The following is a 27,971-nucleotide window of genomic DNA, read 5'->3' as shown; positions in this document are numbered from 1 at the left end:
TTGACGCGATGCGTCGCAGTATACCACGAAATCGTCAGTGCCTTCTGGTAGAGCTAAGATTGGCGCGTTACAAAGCTTATCCTTCAGTATCTGAAACGCCTCATCCTGTTTGATTCCCCAATCAAACTTCTTATCCTTTTGCGTGAGGAGCGTTAACGGTTGAGCGATCTTAGAAAAGTTCTCGATGAACCTTCGATAATAGCCAGCCAAACCCAAGAATTGCCGAATCTCGGTTGGCGTTTTTGGTGTTTCCCAATCTTTGATCGCCTCGATCTTGGTGGGATCCACGTGGATTCCATCTCCATTCACCACGTGCCCAAGGAATTGCACCTCACGTAGCCAAAACTCACACTTAGAGAACTTGGCGTACAATTGTTCCTTCTTTAGCAGCTCCAAAATGGCTCTAAGATGCTGCTCGTGCTCAGCCTTCGTCTTTGAATAAATCAAGATGTCGTCGATGAATACAATCACGAACTTATCCAAGTACGGCTTACAAACTCGGTTCATCAAATCCATGAACACTGCAGGTGCGTTTGTCAAACCAAACGGCATAACCAGAAACTCGTAGTGCCCATATCGAGTTCTGAAAGCTGTCTTCGGAATACTCTCTTCCTATATCCGCAGCTGATGGTATCCAGATCGAAGATCGATCTTTGAATAGAAGCTTGAACCTTGAAGCTGGTCGAACAGATCATCGATTCTTGGCAGGGGATACCTATTCTTGATCGTCAGCTTGTTCAACTCTCTGTAGTCAATGCACATACGGAAACTACCGTCCTTCTTCTTCACAAACAAAACTGGAGCTCCCCAAGGCGAGAAGCTTGGTCGGATAAAACCCTTGTCTAACAACTCTTGAAGTTGTGTCGACAGTTCTTGCATCTCAGACGGAGCGAGTCTATAAGGTGCCTTAGCCACAGGCGCAGCGCCTGGAACTAAGTCGATGCGAAACTCCACTTGCCTTTGAGGCGGCAATCCAGGCAAGTCTTCTGGAAAGACTTCTGGGTATTCCCTCACGACAGGGATGTCTTCGATCTTCGGCTCAGCAGCCTTCTTATCCACAATGTGTGCTAGAAAAGCAACACATCCTTTCTTCAAACACTTCCTTGCTTTCAGGCAGCTAATCATCCTTAACGGCGTCTCACGCTTTTCCCCATGAACAACAACGGTCTCACCATCGTCGGTCGGGATACGAATAATCTTCTCGTGGCAAACTATCTCTGCCTTGTTACTCGATAACCAATCCATCCCTACTACCACGTCGAAGCTTCCCAACTGGACTGGTAGTAGATCGAGAGCAAACTCACGCTCTCCCAGCTCGATTACGTAACCTCGAATCACCTCGTTAGCTTCTACTAACTTCCCATTTGCTAATTCGATCGAGTATGGAATATCTAACTTACTAGCGGCTAAACCAAGCATATTCTTAAATTCTAACGATACGAAGCTATAATCGGCACCAGTATCAAACAAAACGGATGCATAGCGTTGGTTTACAGGGAACGTACCAGTGACAACGTTGGGATCCTGGCGCGCTTCCCTGGCTTCCATGTTAAACACTCTTCCGCGTGCCTGGTTTAACTCTGGGCAATTCTTCTTGTAATGCCCTTGATCTCCACAATTGAAACATCCGGGCCTCTGCCCGTTTCCACCATTATTTCCAGCTTGATGGTTTCCCTGATTCCGATTCATGGCGCCCGCTTGGTTAGCATTATTAACACGGTTCCCATCACCTCCCTGATTTCCTTGTGGGCGGTTCCCAGCACCACCACGGTTGTTCCTATTCCCATTTCCTCCTTGGCCTCCCCGGCCAGCATTAGCCCAACAAAAATCCTTCGTATGACCAGTCTTCCCACATGATTCACAAACTCTCAGGCTGCAACGACCAGAGTGATGTTTTTGGCATGAGTTGCACTTGGGGTGTGCACCCATGTATCCCTTCCCTTTCTTTCTACCACCAGCTGAATCTTGAGCTGGCGCATTCGATTCTCCCTTTTTAACCACCATCCCGGTGCTTTGCTTGAAACTCGAAAACTTTCGCTTATTGCCACCAGATGACTCCACATGAGTCTCCTTCTTCTTGGGCTCAATCTCATCAAACTTGTTCAACCGAATCGCTTCTTCGGTGAGAGCCACACTCAGATCAATGGCTTCTGTGATGGTTGCAGGTTTGGAAGAAGTCACCATGCTGATTATCTGAGGAGCCAATCCCCAGATGAAGCATTCAATCCTTTTGAACTCGGGCGTAACCATATAGGGTACCACATGCGACAAATCGTGGAACCTCTGAACGTACTCAGCTATCTTGGAACCCTCCATCTTTAGGTGCCAGAATTCGGTCTCTAACCTCTGAATTTCCGCGCGAGAACAGTACTTCTTGCGCATAAGCTCTTTCAACTCTGTCCAGGTCAGTGCGTAAGCTGCGGCTTCGCCAAGGGTCTGGACCTGTAGATTCCACCAGGATAGGGCTCCATCCACAAATAGCCCTGAGATGTAGGTGACTTGCTGATCCAATGCGCACTTGCTCATGCGAAGTACGGACTCGGTCTTCTCTGCCCAGCGGACGTAAGCAACAGCACCACCTGTGCCGTCGAAGTTTATGGGCTTACAGTCCAAAAATTGTTTGTAGGTGCACCCATGAGGAGGATTTTGGTTGCCGTTAATGTTCGAGCTACTTCCGCTTGGTCCTCCTTGCGAGGCAGCATATTGAGCAATGGCGGCAGCAATAACTTGCTGTAGTTCGTCCTGAGTAGTAGGCATAGGCTGAGGTTGTCGTCTTGGCGCCATCTTCTAAAGATGCGTACGTCGATTAGGCCATAATAAACATACTGTATATAGTAATAGTAATAGCATATAACATCTCATGTTATCAATATATCACACACAACATCCCATGTCCCAACATCCCATGTCACAAATATCATACACACAACATCCCATGTCCCAACATCCCATGTTGCAAATATCATACATACAACATCCCATGTCCCAACATCCCATGTTGCAAATATCATACATACAACATCCCATGTCACAAAACATAAATAAGCAATCAAGTGAATCAGATATGGTGAGAATACGGCGATTGTTATATATATCGAGACCATAATGTGGTAAGGGTATCAGTACGTCACTGTATCATACAATCACAAATCAAATAGGGGCTACATCACCCCTGTCAAAAACAATATCACATCAGTGTCACATACATCCAGTACATCAACAAATATCAACAAAAATCAGTATCGTCAGATGGTCTCCAAAAGGCTGTGCAGTCACAATCGCGGTCGTCTCACCATCGTCTATCACTATGGCACCGATGAGCCCTATGCAGATGGGGGTGGAGGAGGGGGAAAGTGAGTGTAGAGTAAGCGGCGTAAATGAAGCCAATCCTCCTCCATCGCCTGCTGAGTGCGAATAACAGAAGCGATCTGCTACTCCATAGTCGAAAGTCGGGCAGCAAAGTCCGGGGGTAATGATCGAAAAGGCTGAAAAGATGAGGATGTCTGACCATGGTATGGACCTAGTGATAGTTGAGCTCTCTCGAGCTCCTGGAGTCGCTGTGTATGGGACTCATGCTGATGGACAAAGGACATCAAGACGTCCTCTATGGTATGCCCCATATGGAATGGATGATATGGATCAGTGGGTGGCATCGGAGAGGAAGATGACCAAAGCAGTGGCATGCTGGTGGGATCGAATGGTGCCACATGAACAGATGAAACAGAAGGTGGAACAGGTGTCATCTGGGGCATGAAAGGCATAGGCATCGGTATGTGCCCAAAAGGGTGGGCTGAAGAGCCCTCTCCAGGCCCTGCTGGAGGTACAAACGGTGGGATCTGAAATGAGAAATCAGCATGATGTGCAGCAGTGTGATGTGGTGGAAGCGGTGGAACATCCTCGTCAGCCGGTATCCAACCGTGCTGAGCCTCCTCATCGGGTGGATCCATATGCTCTGCAAATAGAGCGTGCTCAGGCTCAATGGGTACAGGATCAAAAGGAGCAATGACAGGATCAACATGATCAATATGATGGTCAACAGGAACGTCAGCAATCAAAGGTGGGTCAACAAAAGGATCAACAGCATGATCAGCAACTAACAAAGGGACATCATCAATAGGAAGATCGCCAACTGGCGGGTCAGCCAAAACGGGCTCAACAGGTACGTCGGCATGTACCAAGTCATGCTCATGCACAGGATCGAAAGCAGCTGCCTGCTCTGGGGCCACGGCAGGCTCCGGGTCGTCAAAAGCCATGTCAAAATCAAACTCTGGATCTATGGGGTCGATAGGATCAGCAGGATCAACAGGATCAACAGGGTCCTCCATATGCTGGTCCATAGGAATATACTCAATATCGCGGTCAGGATCAAATCCTGGAGGAAAAACGGGATCGGAATCCTCAATATCGTCGTGCTCAAACACAAAGCTCGGAATGGGGGCGGCAGAAGATGCCTGATCGGGGTCCGAGTCGTGCACAAAATGCTGCGTGCTCACCTCGTGAGACGGTGCAGATGCCACAGACTCAAAGGAGTCTGGGACTGGCGAATGGGCGGGCGAGTCCTCAACAGGAGCACCAGCGATCATCAAAAGATCGCCAGCGGGAAGAGGGGCTGCATCAGGAATCTCATCCTCGTAAGGCTCGTCCTCAAAGAGATCAATGTCGCCGTCAGCCTCGGCGTCTGGTAGCAAGTCGTATGCTGGATAAGAAGCAAGAGGTATGGGAGCTGGAATCGCTACCAAGGGAAAGATACTCAGCAGGATCGCCCTCAATAGGCTCATAGGCACCCTCGGGTAGAGCGAAGGGCAAGGAGTCATCAGTATGCTCATCAGCGCCGTCGGGTAGAGCGAACGGCTGGAAGTCATCATCGTCCGTGCTCGTGTAGTCTGAGGTATGCACCTCATGCTCCGATGACACAATGTCATCCGACACTATGGGTAGAGGTCCAGTGGTATCTGAGTCTCCGGTGCCTGATGTATCCATGTGTCTGTAACACAATCACAAGTATGCACAAATAATCAGTAAAGCAGGTAATCACATAAGTTACCAAATAATAATCACATAATCCACCTAGTCCCACTAGCCTCCCAGCCTCCCAGACTGTCCTTCCTAGTCCCACTAGCCAACTTTCCCAGCCTCCCAGACTGACTCCCTAGTCCCACTAGTAAACTTTCCCAGCCTCCCAGACTGACTCCCTAGTCCCACTAGCAAATTCTCCCAGCCTCCCAGACTGACTCCCTAGTCCCACTAGACAACTACCTCGATCCATTAGATCGAGCCTCGGCCTCCCAGACCGAGCCTCAGTCTCCCAGACCGAGCCTCAGCCTCCCAGACTGAGCCTAAAAATAATAAAATATGCTCAACATTTGTTTATAAAAAGGTTTTGGATCTGGACTTAAGTGGTATGCAGAAAAATGTTTTCGTGAGAGCCCTAGTGATCATAGTCTAGACTCGAGAAGGAATCCTAGTTCGCTATGATCAGAGCTCTGATACCAAGCTGTCACACCCTGGCTTTGCGGAAGCGTGGTTAATTTGGTGTGACTTCTTAATACCATAGCTTAATCATAACAAGCTATATGAATTAAAAATATGCAAGATCATCCATTGATAATAAAAATATTAAACATTGTTTTAACGGGTTAACACCCAACAACCATAATCTTGTCTAAACATTACAAATGCAAACTTAAAGTAAACATGGTTCAGGGACTGTGACTTGTCCAGGAAAGAGTCACAAGTCTCGAACCCTGGATGACCTCGGGCCTAATGCAGCGGAAAACAAGCCATACCGCGCCAGATCGTTAGTTTCCTGAAATACATGTAAGTTGAAAAATCAACAATAATGTTGAGCGAGTTCATGCGAAAGTGAGTATATAAACCTTTATCTTTATCAAAAACCTGGTATGTAGCAAATAAGGAAAAAGAGATCACCAATGGTTTGCAAGGCCATTGATATGTGTGAAGTGCAAGTAGGGAGACTCAAACCTAGCGGATTTATGCGTCGGGCACTAAGTCACCCCGAGGTCCGTTCAGCTGGACCTGGGGCTGGGCTCGCTACACCCAGATAGATCTACCGCTCCTGTCCCTCGGTCCTACTATGAGGATTAATGGCCTCAAGTTTCCGCCTACCCACTCACATGATCTAAGTAACAAACCTCCTTACGCTAATCATACCATGTATAAACATATTCATAATCATTGTAACATGTATTTCACCCCCGCAGTTTAGAAAACTGAAAACAGTTAAGAGAAAAGGGGGGGGGGACATGAACTCACAGTCTGTGCGTCGCTAAATCAAGCACTCCAAATGTCCGAAAGCTGTGCAACGACCTACATGTGCTAATTCTATTAGACGGATGGCCGTGCTTTAGCTTTATAGTTTAATTTTCGGGAAACAGTTAGACAACCGTTCCTTGTATATATTTGGTAGTTAATCTCCTTCCCAAGGATGGGGGAATTAATACATGTGCGTTTATAATATTAAGTCTCACTTAATATATTTTATTTCTCATCCCAAAATATAATTATTTTTCTCAAAAATAATATATTTTCTTTTTACATAATACTTTCCAAAATAATTCGTTGACAACATACGCGTTTATGAATATTTCCGTATAAAGCGTAAGTTACGTTTTGGCGATTAAGTGGTAATAGTAATTACCGTTGTAACTTATATGTTTGTCGTGTAAGCGTTGGTATTATTTTGGGTTCGACAAAGTTTGTAAATATTATTTTTACTCTAAAAATAATATTTATATATTTTCACAAAATAATCATAAACAGTGTGGTGAAAAATATATTTATCGAATAAATATTTATCTCGTTTAGTTTTTGTGAAAATCCCACCTCCGATTATTTAATAAATAAAGTCTTGGCGAAATGTATTTTGAAAACATTTCAAAATAGTTTAACACTTGCAAATAACTCTAAGTGTTAGATTTTAGAAAAATTTTGCCAGAGTTTCCCCTGTAACTGGAGGTGGCCACGCTTTCAAGCGTATCATTTTCTTTTACAAAATCACTTCAACAATTTCTTTAAATCAACCAATCAATTTCCGATACTTCAATCTAGTTTCAACACATCAAACTTGTAGACTAGTATGTAAAATTGCGTTATTACATGAACTTGTAGTTTTTCCGAAATCATAATGTGGATCACCTTATATTTAGTAGATCTATGTATAAAATAGTTTAGTCTTGTAAAAACCCCGTTTTTAGAACAAATCATCCTTTACAACTTCCCGACAACTTTTATAAAAATTGTTATTTTGTCGGATCTTTCGTTTCACAAGTGTTTATACACTTGTAGTTTGTAAAAATCACATTTGTTAACATGTTACCCAACTTTTGTAAAACATGATTTTCTCGACACTTGGTTCTACGAATATACCACTTGTACATACGTAGATCGGCTCGTTTTAAACACTATTTTACAAGTCAAAATACTTTTACACAAGTTCATGTTTCTCGTGTGGTGGAGTTTCACCTTTTAACCCTCGTACCGATAGAAACAAGCGTATGTCAAGATTCGTGATCTTAACAAAGTCGGGTTAAACGATGATAAGAGCCACCACCATCGTAGATCGGGCCTCAATAATCAACATATTCGAATACTACGACTTTTACACATGTTATGAGCTTTTAACCAACAATATTCGAGTTTTAGTAGTCTTTAAAGATTCAAAACGCATGATTCCGACTTTTAACCGTTAAAAATCATATTAACCACTTTAGATACGATCAAGAGTGAGTTTTAAACATTATACCTCTAGCTCGGGGCTAGGGAAGAATCTAGTCGAAAATGGCGTGGATAAAAGCAAAGAAATGAGGTCCTTCAACTTCCGCTTGCTTTAAGCTTCCTTATACGTGATCCGTAAGCCTTGTATAAGCTTGGAATGGGTGAACAAGAATCGAAAGATGGATGCTTGGCTAAGGGTGTGTTCGGCCGAGAGCTTGGCAAGGGAGAGAGAGAGATTTTTGGTGAGTTGTGGTGAAGTGATAAACTCTAATGTGAAGTGTTGATTTTATAGACAATGTTATGTTCTTCGTCCAACGGATTTCTATGTCATCTAGATATCCACACAATCAAATAAAATAATCAACTTTGTACTCCTTTGGTTCCCTTGGTTTGGCCGATTTCCAATGGGGGGGGGGGGGGTATCCAGTTCGTTTCCAACCATTCAGTTAGTGTTTAGTTTAGTTAAGTAGGTTACCTTAGAGATTAACCCCGTTAGTTGCATGACGCGTTATAAAGCGGGTGTTAGGGTAATCAGGGATCCTAACTGGCTCAGAAAAAGACTAATAATATTTTTGGTAATATTTTTGTGTTCCGGGTATAGTCCGGTTGTTCGGTTGGATAGTAATCCGTTAAAGCGCTTAAGTAATCCTTTAAGCGTTGTAAATAATATTTTTAGCGACACAATTTATTCTGCAAAGTGTCAGGAATATTTCCCCATGTTTTGGCACTTTATTAATTAGCTAGAAGCTAGTATGTAAATAAAAGTGCTGTGTTTCGTGCTTAGATTACGTTTTAGGCACATCCAATCTCTGTTTCTTATTCCTAAAGACGCAACTATACAACCCTTGTATTTCTACACACACTAGGGGTGTAGTAAAATATTTCTGGCTCATTCAGGCCTTTAGAGGCAGTGTTTGCCTGATGCTGGCTATATCAGCATGTTCAATAGGTTATCCGTTCAAATGCTACTGTGCTTTTGTGCATCATGTTTGTCACTAGAGTTCAGTAAGTAAATAATGTAGTGACAGGAAATCAAAGTATGATGCAGATATGTACAAGTATCAACAATCAAGTAGCAGTTTATCAGAAATCTCAGTTAAGCACAGTAATTAGGCAACAATTAATAGTTAATTAAGTCGTACGGATACCTGGTTTTGTGAGGGTTGTCACAAATGGCAGGAATACATGATGCATTTCATGTATGTAATCTCAAGAAATGTCTAGCAGATGAATCATTAATGGTACCTCCTAAGGACATAGAGGTAAATGAGAAACTTAAGTTTGTAGAAAAATCCCTGCGGATTGAAGACAGAAAGATCAAGAACCTCAAACACAAGAGATTGGTTCTGGTCAAAGTGAAATGGGATTCCAAAAGAGGACCAGAGTACACTTGGGAGCTCGAATCAGAGATGCGAAAGAAATACCCACACCTGTTCCAGTAGACCTCGAGGACGAGATCTAAAACAAGGTGGGGAGGATATAACAACTCTCCTAAAAACCTTCAACATGCCCTACACGTCGTATAATATACCCCGTATATGAAAAATAACCCTAATATACCTTTATATTTATAAAAATCAATTAAAAACAAATATCCGAGGCTCTCGCGCGGCGCGACCCAGTCAAGCCAAGGAGTCGCGGGCCGCGACAATGTGACACCAGGCGACATCTTGAGTCGCCACGTGTCCCCTCTCGTGTTAGATCTACGGTGTGAGTTGACCAAGCTAGGACCTACCCTAGGTCTCTCGCGGGCCGCGTAAGATTTAGAGCAGGTGCTCGCGGGCTGCGAGCCGCCATGTTTCCAGCCTATATAAGGAGGGTTCGACCTCAGTTCAACTCGTTCAAAATTTTCTTTCCCTCTCTAAATATTATAAGCTAAAACTCTTGGGTATTATACCCCCAAAAAGCGAAGCTTTGCCTCGTTGTAAGTATTATAACCCCCGATTACGTATTAGTTAAGCTACCCGATTGATCTAGTGCTCCGTAACGCATGTCAAGGCTCTGCCTGACTCAGTCGTTGGAGTTCTGTCTCGGGGGTATGGCTAATGTAAATTGGGTTATCTTACTAACACGTGTGCATCGTTTAATTTTAATAGATTATAACCAGGAAATCACCAGAAAGCAGTAGTATTATCTAAAACAGCAAAGTGAGTACATTCACTTTTTGTAAACTCTTTTTTGTGAGTCATTCTTTTTTTTACCAAACTGTTTTTCCAAAACTACAATTGTTTTAAATTATGATAACAGTGATTGAGTCTATGTATTCTACAATTACTGTCGGTATGTTGGGGTTTTGTATACATTACTTGTTACTATATTGTGAATAGTAACATGACCACAAGTCAGGATTAACAGTACCGTGGGTGGTAATTGGGTAGATGTAAACATTGTGTAACGCTCCGCATTTTCGCACTTTCTTATTTTAGCAAGACGTGTTGTACTCTCCATATTTAGACTCTTGTACTCTCTTTGTAATCTACTTTCGTTCCGTTTGCAATTCGAGACTATCGATCATAATGAGAACGATGCTATTTTATTCATGTTTGTGTTAGACTTATGCACAATTTTCACGTTTGAACGATATATTATCCAAGACTCTCGATTCGTTTTTACGCTCAATACAGGTTAAACTAGTTGAAACTCGTATAATATTGAAACTCGAAAGCTTCATGAAATGAAAAATCTTTTAAGGATTTTATCCTAACTTAAATTCATTATTTAACTATCCTATTTTATTTAATTAATTAAATTAATTAACTTTACGATAAAAGTTTTATTTTGTTTTGTAATAAATAAAATAATAATCTAGTTAGTCTCGTTAGATTCTACAAAACTAACTTAGCTAAATACTAAAGTTAGTTTTAGATATAACATAACATGAGTTTTTGATTAAATGACAAGGGTGGTTAGAACAAATAACTTAAGCTTTAACTACAGGGGCTGTTTGTATCAATTCTGAAAGATCTTTGTTTCAAAAACAAAACAATAAAAAAGAATTAAAAGGCTGCTGACCGCGGGACTCGAACCCGGGTCACCCGCCTCGCACACACACAAACTAACCACTGGGCTGCGGCCTTCTGATGGATATAAATCAGCACCTTAAATCCTTTATACACTTTTTCAGACCGAGCCCAGCGCATATCAGGCCCTCTCAGCTCGTTTTTTAGCGGGATTTAGTGTTTTTTTTTAGTTTTAAAACATGTTTTAACATTTATTATCCAACTAAAACCTAACCTAATCATTCCCTATAAATACCACACCTCCTCCAAGCTCAAAACACTTTACAAACACTCTCTAATCTCTCCTAAATCACTCTCAAAACTCTTGCAAATCAGAAATTCGGGCAGATTCATACCTTCATACAAAAGTGAGCATAACTTGCTCAAAACTCAACCAAATTACTTGATTCTTCTTCCTACTTGCTTGGATAATCATGGGGTTTGATTCCTTGATCTCTCCTTGGAGAAATCAGACCTGGAATTGCCCTAAAAATGTCCATAAACTTTCTGTTGTGTTTTTAATTCTCTCAAAACTTGTTTAAACTTATCAAACTTGAATCTAACTCATCTCAAACCTATGTCCTAATGCTTACAACATATTTCATGGTTGGTTAAGCTTAAAAACAAGGTTGAGACATACAAAATCAGAGGTTAAACCTCAAATAAATTTTGTTTTGATTAGGGTTTTTAACTCACAAATCATGTTCAAGTTCAAACGTGATGTAGGAGTGATTATGGAACAACTTGGGTTTTTTTCAACATAAAATCCCCACATGATTTGATGATTTCTCATAGCTTAGATTGTTTACATTATTGTACTAATCTTAGTTCATGACCCTCATTGTTTGTTGTTACAACAAGTGTAGTGGTGAACATATACGAGGTGCCTAAATGGAAGCTTGTTCTTCCTACCTCCTACATGATTTCTATGACATTAGAGGTACCTAAATGAAGATGTTAATCTTCTACCTCATGCTTGAACTATTAATCTTTTGGACTTAATAATATGTATATAATATATGTAATACATAAACACATAATCCAAATAATCAAATCTTAGATGATGAATTAGTGTTCATATGTCCAAGTACTAGATTATATCATCCTATAGTATGATAACTTGTTACGATTCTAATGGAACCTTGTTCCATGAAACCATATAAACTCCTTGGAGTACATAGTGTCAAGAACAAGTATCATATGTATTAGATGAGTATTTTCACATGTTATTCTCATATGTTATTTTCATGTTGTTTTATTCCGAATCTCGACTCTAAGCATAATTGAACTTTAACCCTTATACATTCGGACTCTAAATCTCTACTCGTCAACAATTGGATAATCGGAAAGCATATGCAAACTTTGTGAGTATACTCGCAACCCCCTTTTTATGTTTACCACTTTTTGGGGTGTAACATGTTTTACTATTAAACTACACTTAAACTTATTCTTTATGCAATGCACAAAACAATCCTTATACATGAATACTATGTTATGATACTTGATGCTTACGTGGACCATACTTATGTGATATGTTTTAGTCATTAGCTCTCACGAGCCTCCATTCGACATGTATAGCGCTATAGGAGTAACGCACCACCCCCCTTAAACTTGGGTCATGTTGAATTAATTAAACTTTCTTGCGTAAACAGAGGTTGGCTAGAAATATTGCATGCCACGTTAGGTTGATCTCGTATAGACTAAGTTGCCATGTGGATTCGTTTTAAACTTTTATACTTATACTTATACTTATGCTTAAACTTGTATACTCGCCTTTGCTTTTGCATTGAACTTTATTTTAAACATGTTACAGGTTGGGGATGATGATGCCTTGAAATGAACTAGCGTTGATGCCTAGATACACATATAGACGTTTAGGTTTAATCGATGTATCAATTTTGATTATGTTGTATTGTATTTCCTTTGAACTTGACGTTATTTGATTTCTTTGTAATGTTGACAAATGAATTATGAAATGAAATTGGTTTATTAAATATTGTCACAAATAGCGTTATGATGTCTCTAGCAATCTTCACACTTCGTCTCATCCCGATGTTTCCGCCATTGGTTGGGGTGTGACACATTGTAATCGCTCTCAATACTGTAAAGATATAAAAGCTTGTTTTGATTAAACTGGGATGCACTCGCTAGTATTTCTTGCTGATAAAACTTTTTTAAAACGCGTTTCAGGTAACTTAATGTGAAGCTAATAGAAGCTAGCTGGAGAGCACTGAAGGCTTGGAAAAGTGGCTATAAAAGTTACCTAAATAAAAGAAGTTTTATTTCAATAAATTAAGGTTTATCCTTATAAACATATTATAATGGAAACTTGGGTTTTTCCCATGTATTTATTATTCATAAAAAGTGTGGTGTTTTAACTCTGATAAACTATTTCCTAACTACGGTCCTGATGTTTAATTTCCGCTGCCAAATTAATAAACACCGATACCACCAGCTCTGTGTGCAACTCGCGGCCGCCCGCCCCTCGTGGCAAGGGGTCGAGGGTTGCGACACTAACCATTTACATGAAAAATAGAAAAAAAAGAAAAAAATAAAAGGCTTTTTTCTTTATTAAATACTTAAACGTATTAATGCGTCAATCTGAACACGACTCGTTTATTAAAACGAATCGTGTTAGCCAACCCAAACCTGTTTTTTCGTGTTGGATTTGAGTCGGGTTTCGAGTCGTGTTAAGAATCCCGCCCTAATTGATTCCTAGTTTCGGTTTTTTGCTCTCCTTGTGTATTTCATAACTCATATTATATAATAGTGATAATACGGTAGATAATTTATTATCAGTCTTAAAACTCTATAACTAATATAATAAAAAAAACCAATAAGATACAGATATAAATAACACATACAAATAATTAGTAGACTTCTTGTGGTGAGAATTCAATTGGTATCAGTTTGGATGGTATCTGTTCATTTCATTACGATATAACAACCGAAAAAGAAAACCCAAAACTAAGTCATGATGTGTCCAAAGGATATTGATATATGTTTTGTATCGACCGAAAATCATAAAAATGAGTATTGGAAACAATTCCTATAGTACCTATACCAATACTGACGTTGTTCAGTTCGAATCGGTTCGGTTCGTCACGACACTGGCACTCACGACACTTTAGAATATAAAAAACACTTTATTTTGAAAACAACTTCATTTTTAACATTGTTCGATCAGAATTAGAACGAACTTTTACCGGAAAACATAAAACAAATAATGGTACCTCTACCAAAGTTGTTTGAAATGTATCAGTTTGGTTTGTCACGGTAAAAAAAAATCATTTATATTTTACCCTTTCTAGTGTGGCTCGTCACGATAAAAAGTAACAAAATCATTTCAGTTTTTGTGTCAACAGTTAAACAGTTAACACACACAACGTATAAACCCTAGCCTGCTGCTCTGCACACTCGTCTCTTCCACCACTCTCCCCGCTCGTATCTCCTCTGGACGGATCAGGTAACTCATCTCTTGTCGGTTAATATCACAATTTCTTTAGTTTTAATTCACTTTTCAATCAATCTTTTCCTCAATTTATATACTCCTCTCTTTATTCCTATATGTTTTTTTCTGCTTCATATGTAACTTTTAGTTTCACTTTTATTGAAATTTGATGATATAATATGATTGACCACATCAAAATAATTCTTCCATGTTTCTCATAATCGTTACTCATTAGTAACATTTTTTGATCATTTTTGCCTTTAGATGTTTAGATTTAATATATTTGTTTGCAATTAGGTTTGTAATCTATTAATTTGTTTTTGTTCTCTTAGTTTCTGTAATCTGTACTGTAATTTGATGCTATTTTTCTATGTAATTTGATAAAAAAAAAAAACACTAATTTACTTCTCAGAGTAGGAGCCATGAAGAAGTGCCATAGACCGTGAAACATGATATCCGTTATGAAGCAACGGTTAATGGTTAGGGCGTTTACGAAAACGCTAACGCTGATTCCGCTCTACCGTCCTTCACGCACCGCGTTTTGTACTGCTTCTTCAAGTTTTGCTATCAAGAATGTCACTAAGTCCAACTTTGATTCGTCTCTGGCCGACCTTCGGCGACACGTCCGAGACTCTGATTTTGTGGCGATTGATTTGGAAATGACGGGAGTCACGAGCTCCCCGTGGAGGGAGTCATTTGAGTTTGATAGATTTGATGTTCGGTATCTCAAGGTGAAGGATTCTGCTGAGAAGTTTGCTGTTGTTCAGTTTGGAGTTTGTCCCTTTAGGTGGGACCCAACCAAGCAGTCGTTTATTGCCCACCCGTTAGTCTTTTGATCTACCTTTACGTTCGTGTTTTAAATTATTATATTTGGTAGAAAAATCTTTTTGTAATGGGATAACAAGAAATTGATTATGTGATAGGCATAACTTTTACATATTTCCGAGGCAAGAAGTTGGAGCTGACGACTCGTCTTATGAGTTCCTGTGCCAGACTTCCTCAATTGATTTCTTGGCGAAGTACCAGTTTGATTTCAATATGTGCGTGAAAGAAGGTACGCTATCCATTAGATTATGAGTACTATGCTGCTTTTCATTTAAAATAGTTAATTTAGCCATTTAGGATAAACTCTGCTTTTCATTGCCAAGGAAATCGACTTCACAAAAATTGGAATGAATATTTATATCTGTTACGAGTTACTATTACAATAATAGAACATAAACTAATTATATAGTCATCAAAAAGTCAAATTTTGAAATATTATATGTTCATATATTCTAAAATCTATTTCGTCATGTATCCAAGTGAATCCTTTTAATGCCCGCTTGGGTGATTAAGTGCTAGAAGACCACTCGAGTTCCTGTCTCTTTAAATGTTTTCGAACATTATTTATTAACATCTATTATTAGACGGTAGAGTTTTACGGTTTTACCAGTGAGTTGAATTTATACTACAACCCCATTGTGATAATTTAACTGCATCTCCTTTTTGAGCATTTACGACTTTGGATAAATTCAGGAATATCTTATTTATCCAGAGCACAAGAAGCCGATGTTAGGCTCCAGTTACATTCATCACATGAATACGAGCCATTAGACTCACAAGTCACATCTAAAGATATTAAAGATGTTCCGCTGGTCAGAATGGCAGATATTCTTTTTGTGGAGAGAATGAGGAACAAGATCAGTGATTGGCATGATGACCTGTTACAGATTAGAAACGGAGGGTCCCAAAGGACCCCTGAAGATTCTAATGTCTCAGTTAATCAGTTTCAAACTATTTTCTTTAAGACGCGTCCAGCCATCAAATTGGATGCGTTCACTTCCCGCCAACTAAGGTTGATTAAGTCGGTAATGTTTTTATATATATATATATATAATCTTGTATAGTAATATGGGTTTGCTTCCTAATTATAAGAGTAAAGTACATGGATGGTCCCTAGCTTTCCAAAAGTACACAAATGGTCCCTGTGGTTTGCACTTTGTAACGCATTTAGTCCCCATATTTTTCCAAAAGTACATGGATGGTCCCTATGGTTTGCACTTTGTAACGCATTTAGTCTCTAACTTGGACATGCTAAAACCTTTAGATTTGTTGGTTGGGGACCATCTGTATACTTTTGAAAAGCTAGGGACCAAATCCAAAATTTTGGTAAACCACATGGACTATCTGAGTACTTTACTCTAATTATAATAAATACGGGTTCTGTCAGGAATATGCATATATTTGTAATTTCAGAAAAATTAAGTGTTGTAGCTGTTGCATGCAGAGAGAATACTTAATATTGGTACCCTGCAGGTTGTAGAAAAGAGCTTTAATGATTTAGCATACATTCGTGTGAGTGATGGTTCATGTTTTCAACAAATTATCGTCTACACCGACTCTAGATTGGATCGAGACTTGCTTATGGTAGGAAACAAGTTTTAATTATACAACTGATGGAACTTATTATCTTGTTTTCTTTTATTTCTAATGTAGAAATTCAAAGGAGATATTTCATATTTACTCTTAAAAACTTTTATATTATATTATTATTATATTTACCAAACCAAAAAACTAATATCAGATATACCCATTCTATACACAAAATTTTATTATATATACCCGTTTCATTAGATGCAATTTATAATAAGCGTAGTATATAATACTATATATGATAGAACCCAGAAATCTAACAAACGTAACTGATAGATTTAACTGCTGGAAACTTAAATATTATAAGATAGAAGACCCGATTCGAGATGGGTTAATCTCCAAGAACAAAGGTATAGATACCCAATTTAGATAACGCAAAAATTAACAATTCTCAAAACTAGAACAAGAGATATTAATAAACTTAAATAGAGATAACTGCTCCTAAACTTCAGCTACACATTTGATTTACCCACCAGCCCTAATTTTCATTAACTGCTTTCTTGACTGGGTTTTGACTGGGCCCTTGACTGGGTATGGGCTGCAATTGAGTTAAGGGTCCAGTTGTGTTTATTGGGCTCTGTTGGAATCGTATCAATATACTTTTTCTTCTCATTACACTTCAAACTCACATAATCTAGATGTTTATATTTGATATTATGATTTTTTATTGGGTAAATATGATGTTATTCAAGTTTTGAGAGATATTTCGTCTCAATGTTTATAACAAGTGTACCATTTTATGCAGAAAGAGGTTAAAGAAAGCCACTTGAAGGAAGCAGAAATGAAGATTGAAGCTGCCATCGGCTTCCGACACGTGATTGACCTCCTTTCCTCTGAACAAAAGTTGATCGTTGGCCATAACTGTTTTCTTGGTAGGAATCGTCTAGGATTTAGACTCTTTTATTCCAATTAGATATCATTTCATACCACTTATATTCTTTCTTTATGAAACAGATATTGCACATATATGTAGAAAGTTTGTGGGCCCTCTTCCTTCGAGTCTAGAGGAATATGTACCATTAGTTCAGAATACCTTCCCATTCATAATTGACACGAAAATCCTTCTGAATGCAAATAACATACTGCAATTAAAAATGAAGAAAAGTAGCACGTCACTCGCCAAAGCTTTTGCAATTCTGTGTCCACATATTGCTTCTGGTGTCGGGAGTTTTGGTTCTGCTCTTAATAGTTCTGTTGCTGTAGAGGTTCAAGTCGATGATATGAGGTATGCGTGTCGGGTGTAATTTGTATACCAGCCAAGCCGAGAGCTCGTCTCAGGCTAGGCTTGTTTAATATATATGTATTTTTTATTTGTATACGTATATATATATATATATATATATATATATATATTTTAATAATATTTTTTTTATATAAAACATAATATAGGTTATTGGATTTAAATAAACCCAACTTTCACTTGTTGGCCGGCAACACTTCCAACTAACAAATTGTCCTCGGCCACTCCCAACTTTCAACTTATTTTCCTCTGGCACCCCCAAACTAACTGAACCCTAACCCAATGAGTTTTGTTGCTGACGTGGCACTTATTTAGTGACTTGGCATCTGGCGTGGACTTTTTTAGTGATGTGGCATCTGATGTGGCCTTTTTTTAATGATGTGGCATCTGATGTGACACTTGTTGAGTGATGTGGCATCTGACGTCAGTAAAAAACTAATTGGGTTAGAGTTTAGTTAGTTTGAGAGTGCTAGAGGAAAATTGGGAGTGGTCGAGGGCAATTCGTTAGTTGGGAGTGTTGTCGGCCAACAAGTGAAAGTTGGGATCATTTAAATCCAATTTCCTTATCATAGGTATATGTTTAATAATATTTTGTTATGTAATATATACACACATATATTGATTATATTATAGTATTACAAATAATCGGCTCGTGAGGCAAGTCAAGCTTTGTATATACAGGCTCCGGCTCCTTCATTAATGAGCTTTAGTTGAGGCTCCAGCTCGTTTAACCTCACCTTGATTCGAGCTTTTAACGAGCCAGTCTAAAGTATCTCACAAGCGGCTCAGCTCGTTTACACCCCTTAGCGTGTATATATAATTTAAAAATATTTGTTTATTTTCGTAATAATAATATGCTAAGCTCAATTTCCAGGTCATCAAATTGGAACTCGGGAGCTAAACATGAAGCGGGTTACGATGCTTTCATGACAGGCTGTATTTTCGCCCAGTCATGCAATCATCTCGGCATCGATTTCACCTCTCACTCAATGTTGACGAAACAAGACAAGCTTCAACACTACATCAATCATCTATACCTCAGCTGGTCTAGCGGAGACATAGTTGACCTAAAAACCGGTCAAACTAGAACCGAATCTTCCGCACTCAACAGTTACAAGACCCAACAACCGAAGATTCTGTTTCCAAATATCGTCATAATCTGGGGTTTCTTGTCGAAGCTCAAAGCGAGGGAGATTAAAGAATCGTTGACCAAAGTCTTCGGGTTGACTTCCGTTACATCCATCTTCCACTTGGATAAGACCGCTGTGTTTGTTCAGTTTAGCAAACCGGAATTAGTTTCTGATTTCTTGAAACTGAAATCCGAGATGGAGAAGAAGAAGAACGACGCGATTTACGTTCTGCACCCGTTTTCGGACCTTCTAGAAGGTGGGCTTACAGGTGCTGCTTGTTATGAGGTGTATAAAGAGATTTGCGAGTCGCCTGTTTCAAAAGTCTTGTTTGCTGATCAAGCTGAAGCGGTTTGTGTTAATTCGGAAGCGAAAGTGTTGAGAAGTATGGCCCACAAAACTGATTCTTTTGCTGATTCAGAATCTGCAATTGATAGTAAGACAGCAGAAACTAGTGGAGAAATATTAGGTTTGGTATCCTGCTGAGACTTGTATTGCAAGTTACTTCATCTTTTTATAGTGAAAGAAGATATTTACTTCTGTTTGATCAATATATTGATTCTGATATCACTTTAGAAATTTCTGTTAATTCTTTGATTATGTTTACAATATAGCCAAACTACCCTATCTCTTGAAACTTAGATCAGTTTTTTTAATTTGTTTACTAGGTTAGTTACCCGTGTATTACACGGGTTGAATACAAAACAAAATATGAAATAAAAAAAAGTGTGTACAACACGACATTAGGCCAAATATAAGAGTCGAAAATAGATTACAATTTTTTTAAAATTAAACCAATAACGATAGTAATAATAACAAAAGAGTACATCCCACCTCTAATTAATTAGAGGAATAGCTTATTGAACCAAGATTTGACATAACGTTGAGGTGACAACATAGACCGTAAATTCAAGTTAAAATGGAGATATACAATATGTGGGGTTGTAACCAATGCAAGCAATGGATCAAAAACCATTACTCTTGCAGCCTCAAGTCAAGACTCACATTGAAGCTTCTTAACATGGTTGCAATGTGTGAGTATCCAAGCAATGCAATTTCAATGTAGTCTAGTATTTCTGTCAATTCTACGTCACTGTATATATATCAACAAATATTATGATTTAAAATGAGTTTTAAATATTAAAATAAGTGCTATATGTTCACTTACAGAAGTGACGAAAAAGTAACACCGGCTGTAAATAGTGTCAAATCATAATCTGAGTTGATTTTTGAAAAGTAAAGTGTGTGAAAGAGAAGGTGGAAGTCACCGGTAATTACATAAAAAGTGAGCCAGTTTTTGTAGACGCGTGTTTAAAATCCTATTGCTAATAGAGAGCCACGTGTCATAATTTTGGCTGAAAACATAATGTACATGGACTGAACACCAGCCAAGTGTACATCATTTTTATTTATATGTATAATAATAAAGATTTTTTATTTTTAGAGTAAATTATGATTTTAGCCCCTGTGGTTATATCACTTTTACCCTAACATCTGAGCCTTCAACGTCTTTTTTTATAACCCTTTCCGCCCCTAACACTAACCCCATCCATTTACTTTTAGGGGCCCAAATGGTTAGAGAAAAAAGAAGTTGGGGGCCAAGAGGGTTAGAAAAAAAGAAGTTGCGGGCTCAAATGTTAAAAGATTCCTTTTTGAGCTAAAAGGGTAAAGGTGATATAACCACAGGGGCCAAAATCATAATTTACTCTTATTTTTATTTTGGTTTCTTAATACATTTGATTTATATACAACCCATTGATTTATTTAAACATACTTCTAATCTGAACTTGGCTTTCTTTACAACCGTAAGACGAAACCTTTCTTAACTAAAAGAATATGTTAAAAAAGTAAAAAAAGAAAAATCGAAACATTGGTGTAGGTTTGTTTTTTCTCCCATGGCCGAATCAACTAATTATCACTATCATATTTTTTTATTTATAAACAGATATGTTAAAAAAGCAAATAAAAAAAAACTCAAAACATTGATGTTTGGTTTGTTTTCTTTGCCCATGGGCGAATTAACTAATTATCACTATCGTATTATTTTTTTTTTATGTATGTACTAGGTTATAACGCCGTGTATTACACAGGGTTGAAAAAATAAATTTTATATACTAAATAATAAAACAATGTATATCTTTAAAAACCTCATTTATTATACGAGTTGAATAAATATAATTTTATATATTAAATAATAAAAAGTTATTTCTATAAGAACCATATTATACGGGTTGAATAAATGTAATTGTATATACCAAATAAAAAAGTTGTATCTTTAAAACCACGTGTATTACATGGGTTGAATAAATGTACAATTGTTTACCAAATATTAAAATAATACATCTTTAAAAAACCTCCTTTATAACACAGGTTGAATAAATGTAATTTTATATACCAAATAATAAAAAAGTTACATCTTTAAAAATATGCGCATTACACGGTTTGAATAAATGTAATTTTCTGTACTAAATAATAAAAAATATATATCCTTAAAAACCCCATGTATTGTACGAATTGAATAAATCTAATTTATATATCTAATAACAAAAAGTTATATCTATAATAAATCTAATTTTATGTCTGTACTAAATAATAAAAAGTTTCGTAAAATCTATTTGATACCAAACTAAACAAAACGTTCAAATATAATTAATTAAAATAAATAATATTATAAATGAGAAGGAGATTAAACTAAATACTAATTAGAGTTAATTGCCAAAATCGTTCATGAGGTTTGGGCATGTTTGTCATTTTCGTCCAAAATGATTTTTTTGTACCAAATAGCCCCCAACGTTTGTAACTTTTTGCCATTTTCATCCAAATGCCTAACTGGGTTAGAAACAGCCGTTTGATAAGGGTTTTTTTTTTTTTTTTTTTTTTGAAATTTCACAAGTACAGGGCCTGAAATGTAATTTCTTTTTAAACTCTAACTTTATAAAAGTAAAGATTTACATGTAAAACAAATAGGCCTATTATGGTATCCTTAACTTCTATTTTGACGAATTATACATATATGCTCTGGAGTATTACAATCGTGTGCCTATTTTTAACATATTTATCCTTTTTGCTTATTGATAAGAAACATGTGAACATCACCTTCCAAGTGTTTTTAGTTTCATGTTTACTTCCTCTGTTTCCTCTTATCCCTCTCCATTATATTTTGTAAACAGAATATCATCATGTGCTAATTTTACAAATTTATGAAACCGAATATAATCATGTCCTAGGTAGTCTTAGTATTATTGGAATTTCCATTTGATTTATGGTTTCTGTTAGTTACTTCAAATTTCCTTGTGTATTTTCTGTCCGAGGTATGCGTATATCCCAAAAACGTGAAAGGCTGAAACTGGTAACCACTTCATTTAGCTGCAGTGTGATGACAGTTTAAACCCATTTAGCTTTTTTTTTTTGTTTATGATATACCCAACTGTAATATGAGTTCAGCTATATGTTCAGATTAATTTATTTCATTACGTACAGGTCGATACATAAAAGGTTTCGTTGAAGGGCATATAGTGATGGGTACTGGTCGATACATCTTAGTTTTATATCTATTTATAAGCATTACACGGTGGAGGTGAGGAACGGTGTGAGTGGTAGTTGATGGTTTGTTTTAAAGGTTGTAGACAGAGAAAGCAGAGGGTGATGGTTTTAGGTTTAAAAAGAAATTACATTTCAGGCCCTGTACTTGTAAAATTTCAAAAAAAAACCCTCTCATCAAACGATTGTTTCTAACCCAGTTAGGCATTTGGATGAAAATGGCAAAAAGTTACAAACGTGGGGGGCTATTTGGTACAAAAAAATCATTTTGGACGAAAATGGCATACATGCCCAAACCTCAGGGACGATTTTGGCAATTAACTCTAATAATTATCCATAAGATATTAAACTAATAATATTTAGTAGGAGGATTATCTATAATATAAGATATTAAACAAAATAATATTTAGTAGGAGAGTTATCTATAATTAATTAGAAGAGATTAAACTAAAATTATAATTATCTATATAAGAGATGGTCTAATATGATGACAAGTGTCTCAAAAGTGGTTTCTTTTATTATATAGTATAGATATCTGATTTGAAAATTTCAAAGAACTCACCTTTGATATATCTGATTTGAAAATTTTCAAAGAACTTACCTTTGATTAAAACTAACTATTTTAAAAAAAAATACAAATATTTTATAATTTAAATTAAATAATAATTTTCTACAAATAAGAATGGTCTAGAATAATAACAAGTGTCTATTCATTGGTTTCTTTTATTATAGAGTATAGATTCAACATTGGACAACCAATTAAGATGAAACAAATGTGAAAAGGAAAATAGTATAGGAAGTATAGTTTTATCAGAATCTAAACATGAAAAACATTTGCCAGGTGTCATCCGGGGTCCACTTTTCAGTTTTGCAATGACACATGCAACTCAAGGATTAATTAAAGGGTAAATTACTTTTATCGTGATTTATGTTTGTAGCGAGTTGCAATAAATAACCTTTAACTTCAATATTTACAGTCACAGTCATTTACTTGGAAAACCTATTACACTCTACGTCCTTTGACCCTAACCAAGTTATAATTTTCAATTAAATATGGCATGTGCATTGTTCATGAAGGTACTTTAGTCATTTTAGAAGTATCTTTAACAAAAAAAATAAAAAAATATATATATAAACCCCTTTCTCTCCCACAAAGTCTGAAAACCCACATCCTATTTCTTCCTTCTTCTCCACTTACCCACCATCACCATTTGAACCCTAGCTTGGGTCGCCGGAAACCACCACCTGTCGCCATCACCAGCCGAGCACCACCACCCCCATTTTCAGTTGAACATCATTCACCACTTACGTCTACTAAATACAGTAGATCACACTAATTGTATACACAAAACTCTGAATGTCGGTGGTAAAGATATCTATTTACCTGAATTCGTGTGAAATTTCTTCGAGATTAATTTCAAATCGAGTTTATTATGTATAAGATAAGAGAAGAGAAGTAATGAATGTACCGAATCCTGCAAAAATCGTCGCCGGCCAGCCGTCCGATCACGATGACGTTTTGATCTAGACAATTGTATAATGTATCGTTGGTGTGGTGGAGGTGGTGGTTTTTGGCGACCCAAGCTAGGGTTCATATTAGGGGGACGGTAATGGTGGTGGTGTGTAGTGGTTGCGACGGTAAAGTGTGAGGGTGGGTATTGGTGTGGTGATGGTGGTGGGTAAGTGGAGAAGAAGGAAGAAATAGGATATGGGTTTTCAGACTTTGTGGGAGAGAAAGGGGTTTATATATATATATATATATATATATAGGGGAAGGTTCAAATGAAAACCACTAGTTATTGTGAAAACTAGAAAACTAACTAAAACCCACTAAAAAGGAGGGAGAGAAGACTTTTAATGAAGGAGGGGTAAAATTGGAACAAAAATATATAATTTTTCAAACATTTCCCATTTCTCCATACGTTATCATTTTAAAACAAAAATGGCACCATAAGATCACAAATTTTCTTATCTTTCATTCAAGTATATTCGAGCATATTTTTTATGACATAAAAAAAGATTTATGGTGTCGTCTTGTTTTCAATACTATTATTATTATAGTAGTGCACATGTGCAATATAACATGTACTACAATGTGCATTACATGCTTAAAATTAGTTTCTTGATTCTAGTTTAGCTTTTAGGGTTAGTTTTTTTGGAGGTTTAGGATTAGGATTAGGTTTTTGGGTGTGGGGGGAGGGGGGTTTAGGTTTTTGGGGGGTGGGGGTGGGGGGGGGGGTTAGGTTTTTTTCGGGTTTATGTTTAGGGTTTAGTTTTAGGTTTTCGGGAGGGTGGGGGTGGGGGGGAGGGGGTTAGGCTTTTGGTGGGAGGGTGAATTTAGGTTTTGGGGGGGGGGGGGTGGGGGGTTTAGGTTTTTGGGGGGTGTCGGTGGGGGCTGGGTTAAGTGGTTTAGGCTTTCCATATTAGTGCACATGTGCAGTACAACCAAAATTTTTTTTTTTTTTTTTGAAATTTTTTTCCATATATAAAAAGTAGCGATTTTTCTAAAAAAAATGTAAAAAAAAAAAAAAATTTTGTATGTTTTTTAGGTTTTTTTAGTTAGTTTTCGAGTTTTCACAATAAAAGTGGTTTTCATTTGAACCATCCCCTACATATATATATATATATATATATATATATATATATATATATATAGGGGAAGGATGTATAGAAAACCCACTTTAATTTAGAAAACCCGGGAAACTCAAAGCTCCCGATGTTTTTTTTTCTTGAAAAAATTTACACATGTTATATACATGTTTTATGGGTTTTGGGCAAAAAAGATCAAAAAAGCACTGAGTAGATATTTTAAAAAAAAAATAAACAAGTTTTGGTGTAACACATGTTACATTCATCTGACATATTTGTAACATGTGTTACACCAAAACTTGTTTATTTTTTTTAAAAATATCTACTCGCCGCTTTTTTGATTTTTTTTTGCCCAAAACCCTTAAAAACATGTACATAACATGTGTAAATTTTTTCAAGAAAAAAAAAACATCGGGAGCTTTGAGTTTCCCGGGTTTTCTAAATTAAAGTGGGTTTTCTATAGATACTTACATTATATATATATATATAAATATATATATATATATATATATATATATATATATATATAGGGGGCTGCTAGAATGAGAACCACCTCGAGTTGTAAGAACCGCGAGAACTACACCCCACGGGTGGGCGTTCACCATGATTTTTTTTACAACTAGATGTGTGTATTATAAACACAGCCGTAAAAAAAAAAATTTTAAACGCCGCGGCGGAGGGGGTAGTTTTTTACACCACAAGTTTGGTGTTTTTAATTTTTTTTTTCTTTTTTTTTTCACAAACTTGTGGTGTAAAAAACTACCCCCTCGGCCGCGGCGTTTAAATTTTTTTTTACGGCTGTGTTTATAATACATACATCTAGTTGTAAAAAAAAAATCATGGTGAACGCCCACCCGTGGGGTGTAGTTCTCGTGGTTCTTACAACTCGGGGTGGTTTTCATTCTAGCGGCTCCCTATATATATATATATATATATATATATATATATATATATATATATATATATATATATATATATATATATATATATATATATTATTTTTTTTGTTAAAGATACTTCTAAAATGACTAAAGTACCCTCATGTGTAATGCACATGCCATATTTAACTGAAAATTATAACCTGGTTAGGGCCAAAGGACGTAGAGTGTAATGAGTTTTCCAAATAAAGGACTGTGACTGTAATTATTGAAGTTAAAGGTCATCAATTGCAACCCACTACAAACATAAAGGACAAAAAGTGTAATTTATCCTAAATTAAATAATTGGGTAACAAGATAAACACGTAGTTTAACATGTTGCATAACTGCTTTTCCAACCAACCAGGGTAAACAAGCTAGGTTTCTATACTTCTATTTGTTGAAAGTTCAAATCTAAACGTCATTAGGTTTCTATATATCTATTTCCTGAAAGCTCGAATCTAAACGTCATAACAGATGACAACGCATTTTGAGTTTCATACACTGAGTTAATTAGGACCGCAAGTCTAAACTAGTAATATATACTGTGTTACACATAGAATTTACATAAATCATCGTTATCATTTTTAAATTTCATTACAAATATATAAAAGAAGTTTTAAACAAGGGTTTAGATTATAAAAACAAAACTACTTAAATGCTAAACCGTTCAAACCGGCCGACTTATCCGACCCGATCAGTTTGGTTTGTCAATTTTCCAAAACATTAATAGTGTTTTGGCTCAACATTTTTTATCGAAACCACTGAATGTGACCTTGAACACCCTACCAAGTTGAGCTTAAGCTTGAAATTAAATATATGAGTTGAACACAAATTGAGATTAATCAGACACGGGGCTTTTAAGCTTTAGATAGACTCAAAATGAATCATATAATACACAAGATCCTAATAATTATATTATATAAAAAACATAAAGAGATCTAACGAGACGTACATCAATTTTAACGGAGTAAGAGCAATAGAGCATTAGCAGTGGGGAGCGCTCACGTACCCACCCCTCCTCTCATCTACAACAATCTATAAAAACCCTACGTATCTCATCAACTCCCCCTCTCTCTCTCTTATTTCTCTATAGCTGTATAGCATTAAAGGAAGACTGGGTAGTATATATGAATTGCATTGGTATTATAGAATATAGATAATTCCATATGTGTTAGGAATGACACCGTGGGCACCAAGCTAAGAGAGGATGTATTGTGAACTACTTTGGACTTATTGTGGTAACATGAGGTGCTATAGATCCAAAAGAGAGGATTAAGGATAGATATATATCATAGTCAATTTCTATTCTCAATTTTTTATTCTTTTTTATTTTGTGATAATTTAAATAAAAATTATGGATTTACTTAACGAAGTTAATATGTGTGATGTATGTGTTAAATTAAGAACCTACATAAATTAAAGAAAAAAGAGAGAGCCCCGATATATTATGAAAATTTGTCACTAATCCTATACTTGTGTTGACAAATTCTTATAAATGCAATCAATGTTTTAAAACCGGTTCAGACCGATCGGTAGTACCGATTGAACCGTCTGGTAGAACCGATTAAACCTCCCGATATACCCGGTTAAACTGCCCGATACACCCAGTTAAACCGTTTTTGAACCCAATCCAATAAGGTATAAAAACCGGATTTTAAAACAATGCAATCAATACACCCGGCATTTTAATTAAAAGCTTTATGTAAAACTTATCTTTTGTAAAAAAGTTTCAAACCAATAAATGTTGATTAACTTTCTTAGATTATATATTGGTTTGTAATTTAAAACTTTGTGTGTTTGAACAAAAAATAATGGATTTTGTATGGAGAGAAATTTTTATGTTTTGGGCAAGAATTTAGTGACCGTTAGAAGTTAGAACATTTGTTTTGGCTAAAGTATAGTGACCGTTAGAAGAACATTCAAGATTGTTCATTTCTAGGTTTTTGTTTTTTCTTA

The 27,971-nt window shown here is 36.9% G+C and overlaps 1 protein-coding gene across 3 annotated transcripts; it reads left to right on the top strand.

Moving 5' to 3' along the window:
- Window positions 1-14,069: 14,069 nt before the first annotated feature.
- Window positions 14,070-19,577, top strand: LOC110890045 (poly(A)-specific ribonuclease PARN). Of its 3 annotated transcripts, none has more exons than XM_022137607.2 (8): window positions 14,070-14,199; window positions 14,597-15,007; window positions 15,108-15,238; window positions 15,703-16,034; window positions 16,483-16,593; window positions 17,345-17,471; window positions 17,554-17,824; window positions 18,714-19,577. In XM_022137607.2, the coding sequence occupies exons 2-8, from the start codon at window positions 14,634-14,636 to the stop codon at window positions 19,450-19,452; spliced, it is 2,085 nt and encodes a 694-aa protein (XP_021993299.1). In that variant the 5' UTR covers window positions 14,070-14,199; window positions 14,597-14,633; the 3' UTR covers window positions 19,453-19,577. The 3 variants fall into 3 exon arrangements, with proteins under 3 accessions (XP_021993299.1, XP_021993300.1, XP_035835262.1); XM_022137608.2 differs by having other exon boundaries at window positions 14,087-14,199; window positions 14,602-15,007; XM_035979369.1 differs by lacking the exons at window positions 14,070-14,199; window positions 14,597-15,007 and having other exon boundaries at window positions 15,722-16,034.
- Window positions 19,578-27,971: the final 8,394 nt, after the last annotated feature.

Source organism: Helianthus annuus, chromosome 11 (genome assembly GCF_002127325.2).
Source record: "Helianthus annuus cultivar XRQ/B chromosome 11, HanXRQr2.0-SUNRISE, whole genome shotgun sequence".
NCBI lineage: Eukaryota > Viridiplantae > Streptophyta > Magnoliopsida > Asterales > Asteraceae > Helianthus > Helianthus annuus.
Note: the sequence above shows the minus strand (reverse complement) of the source record. Positions and strands in the feature narration are given on the sequence as shown.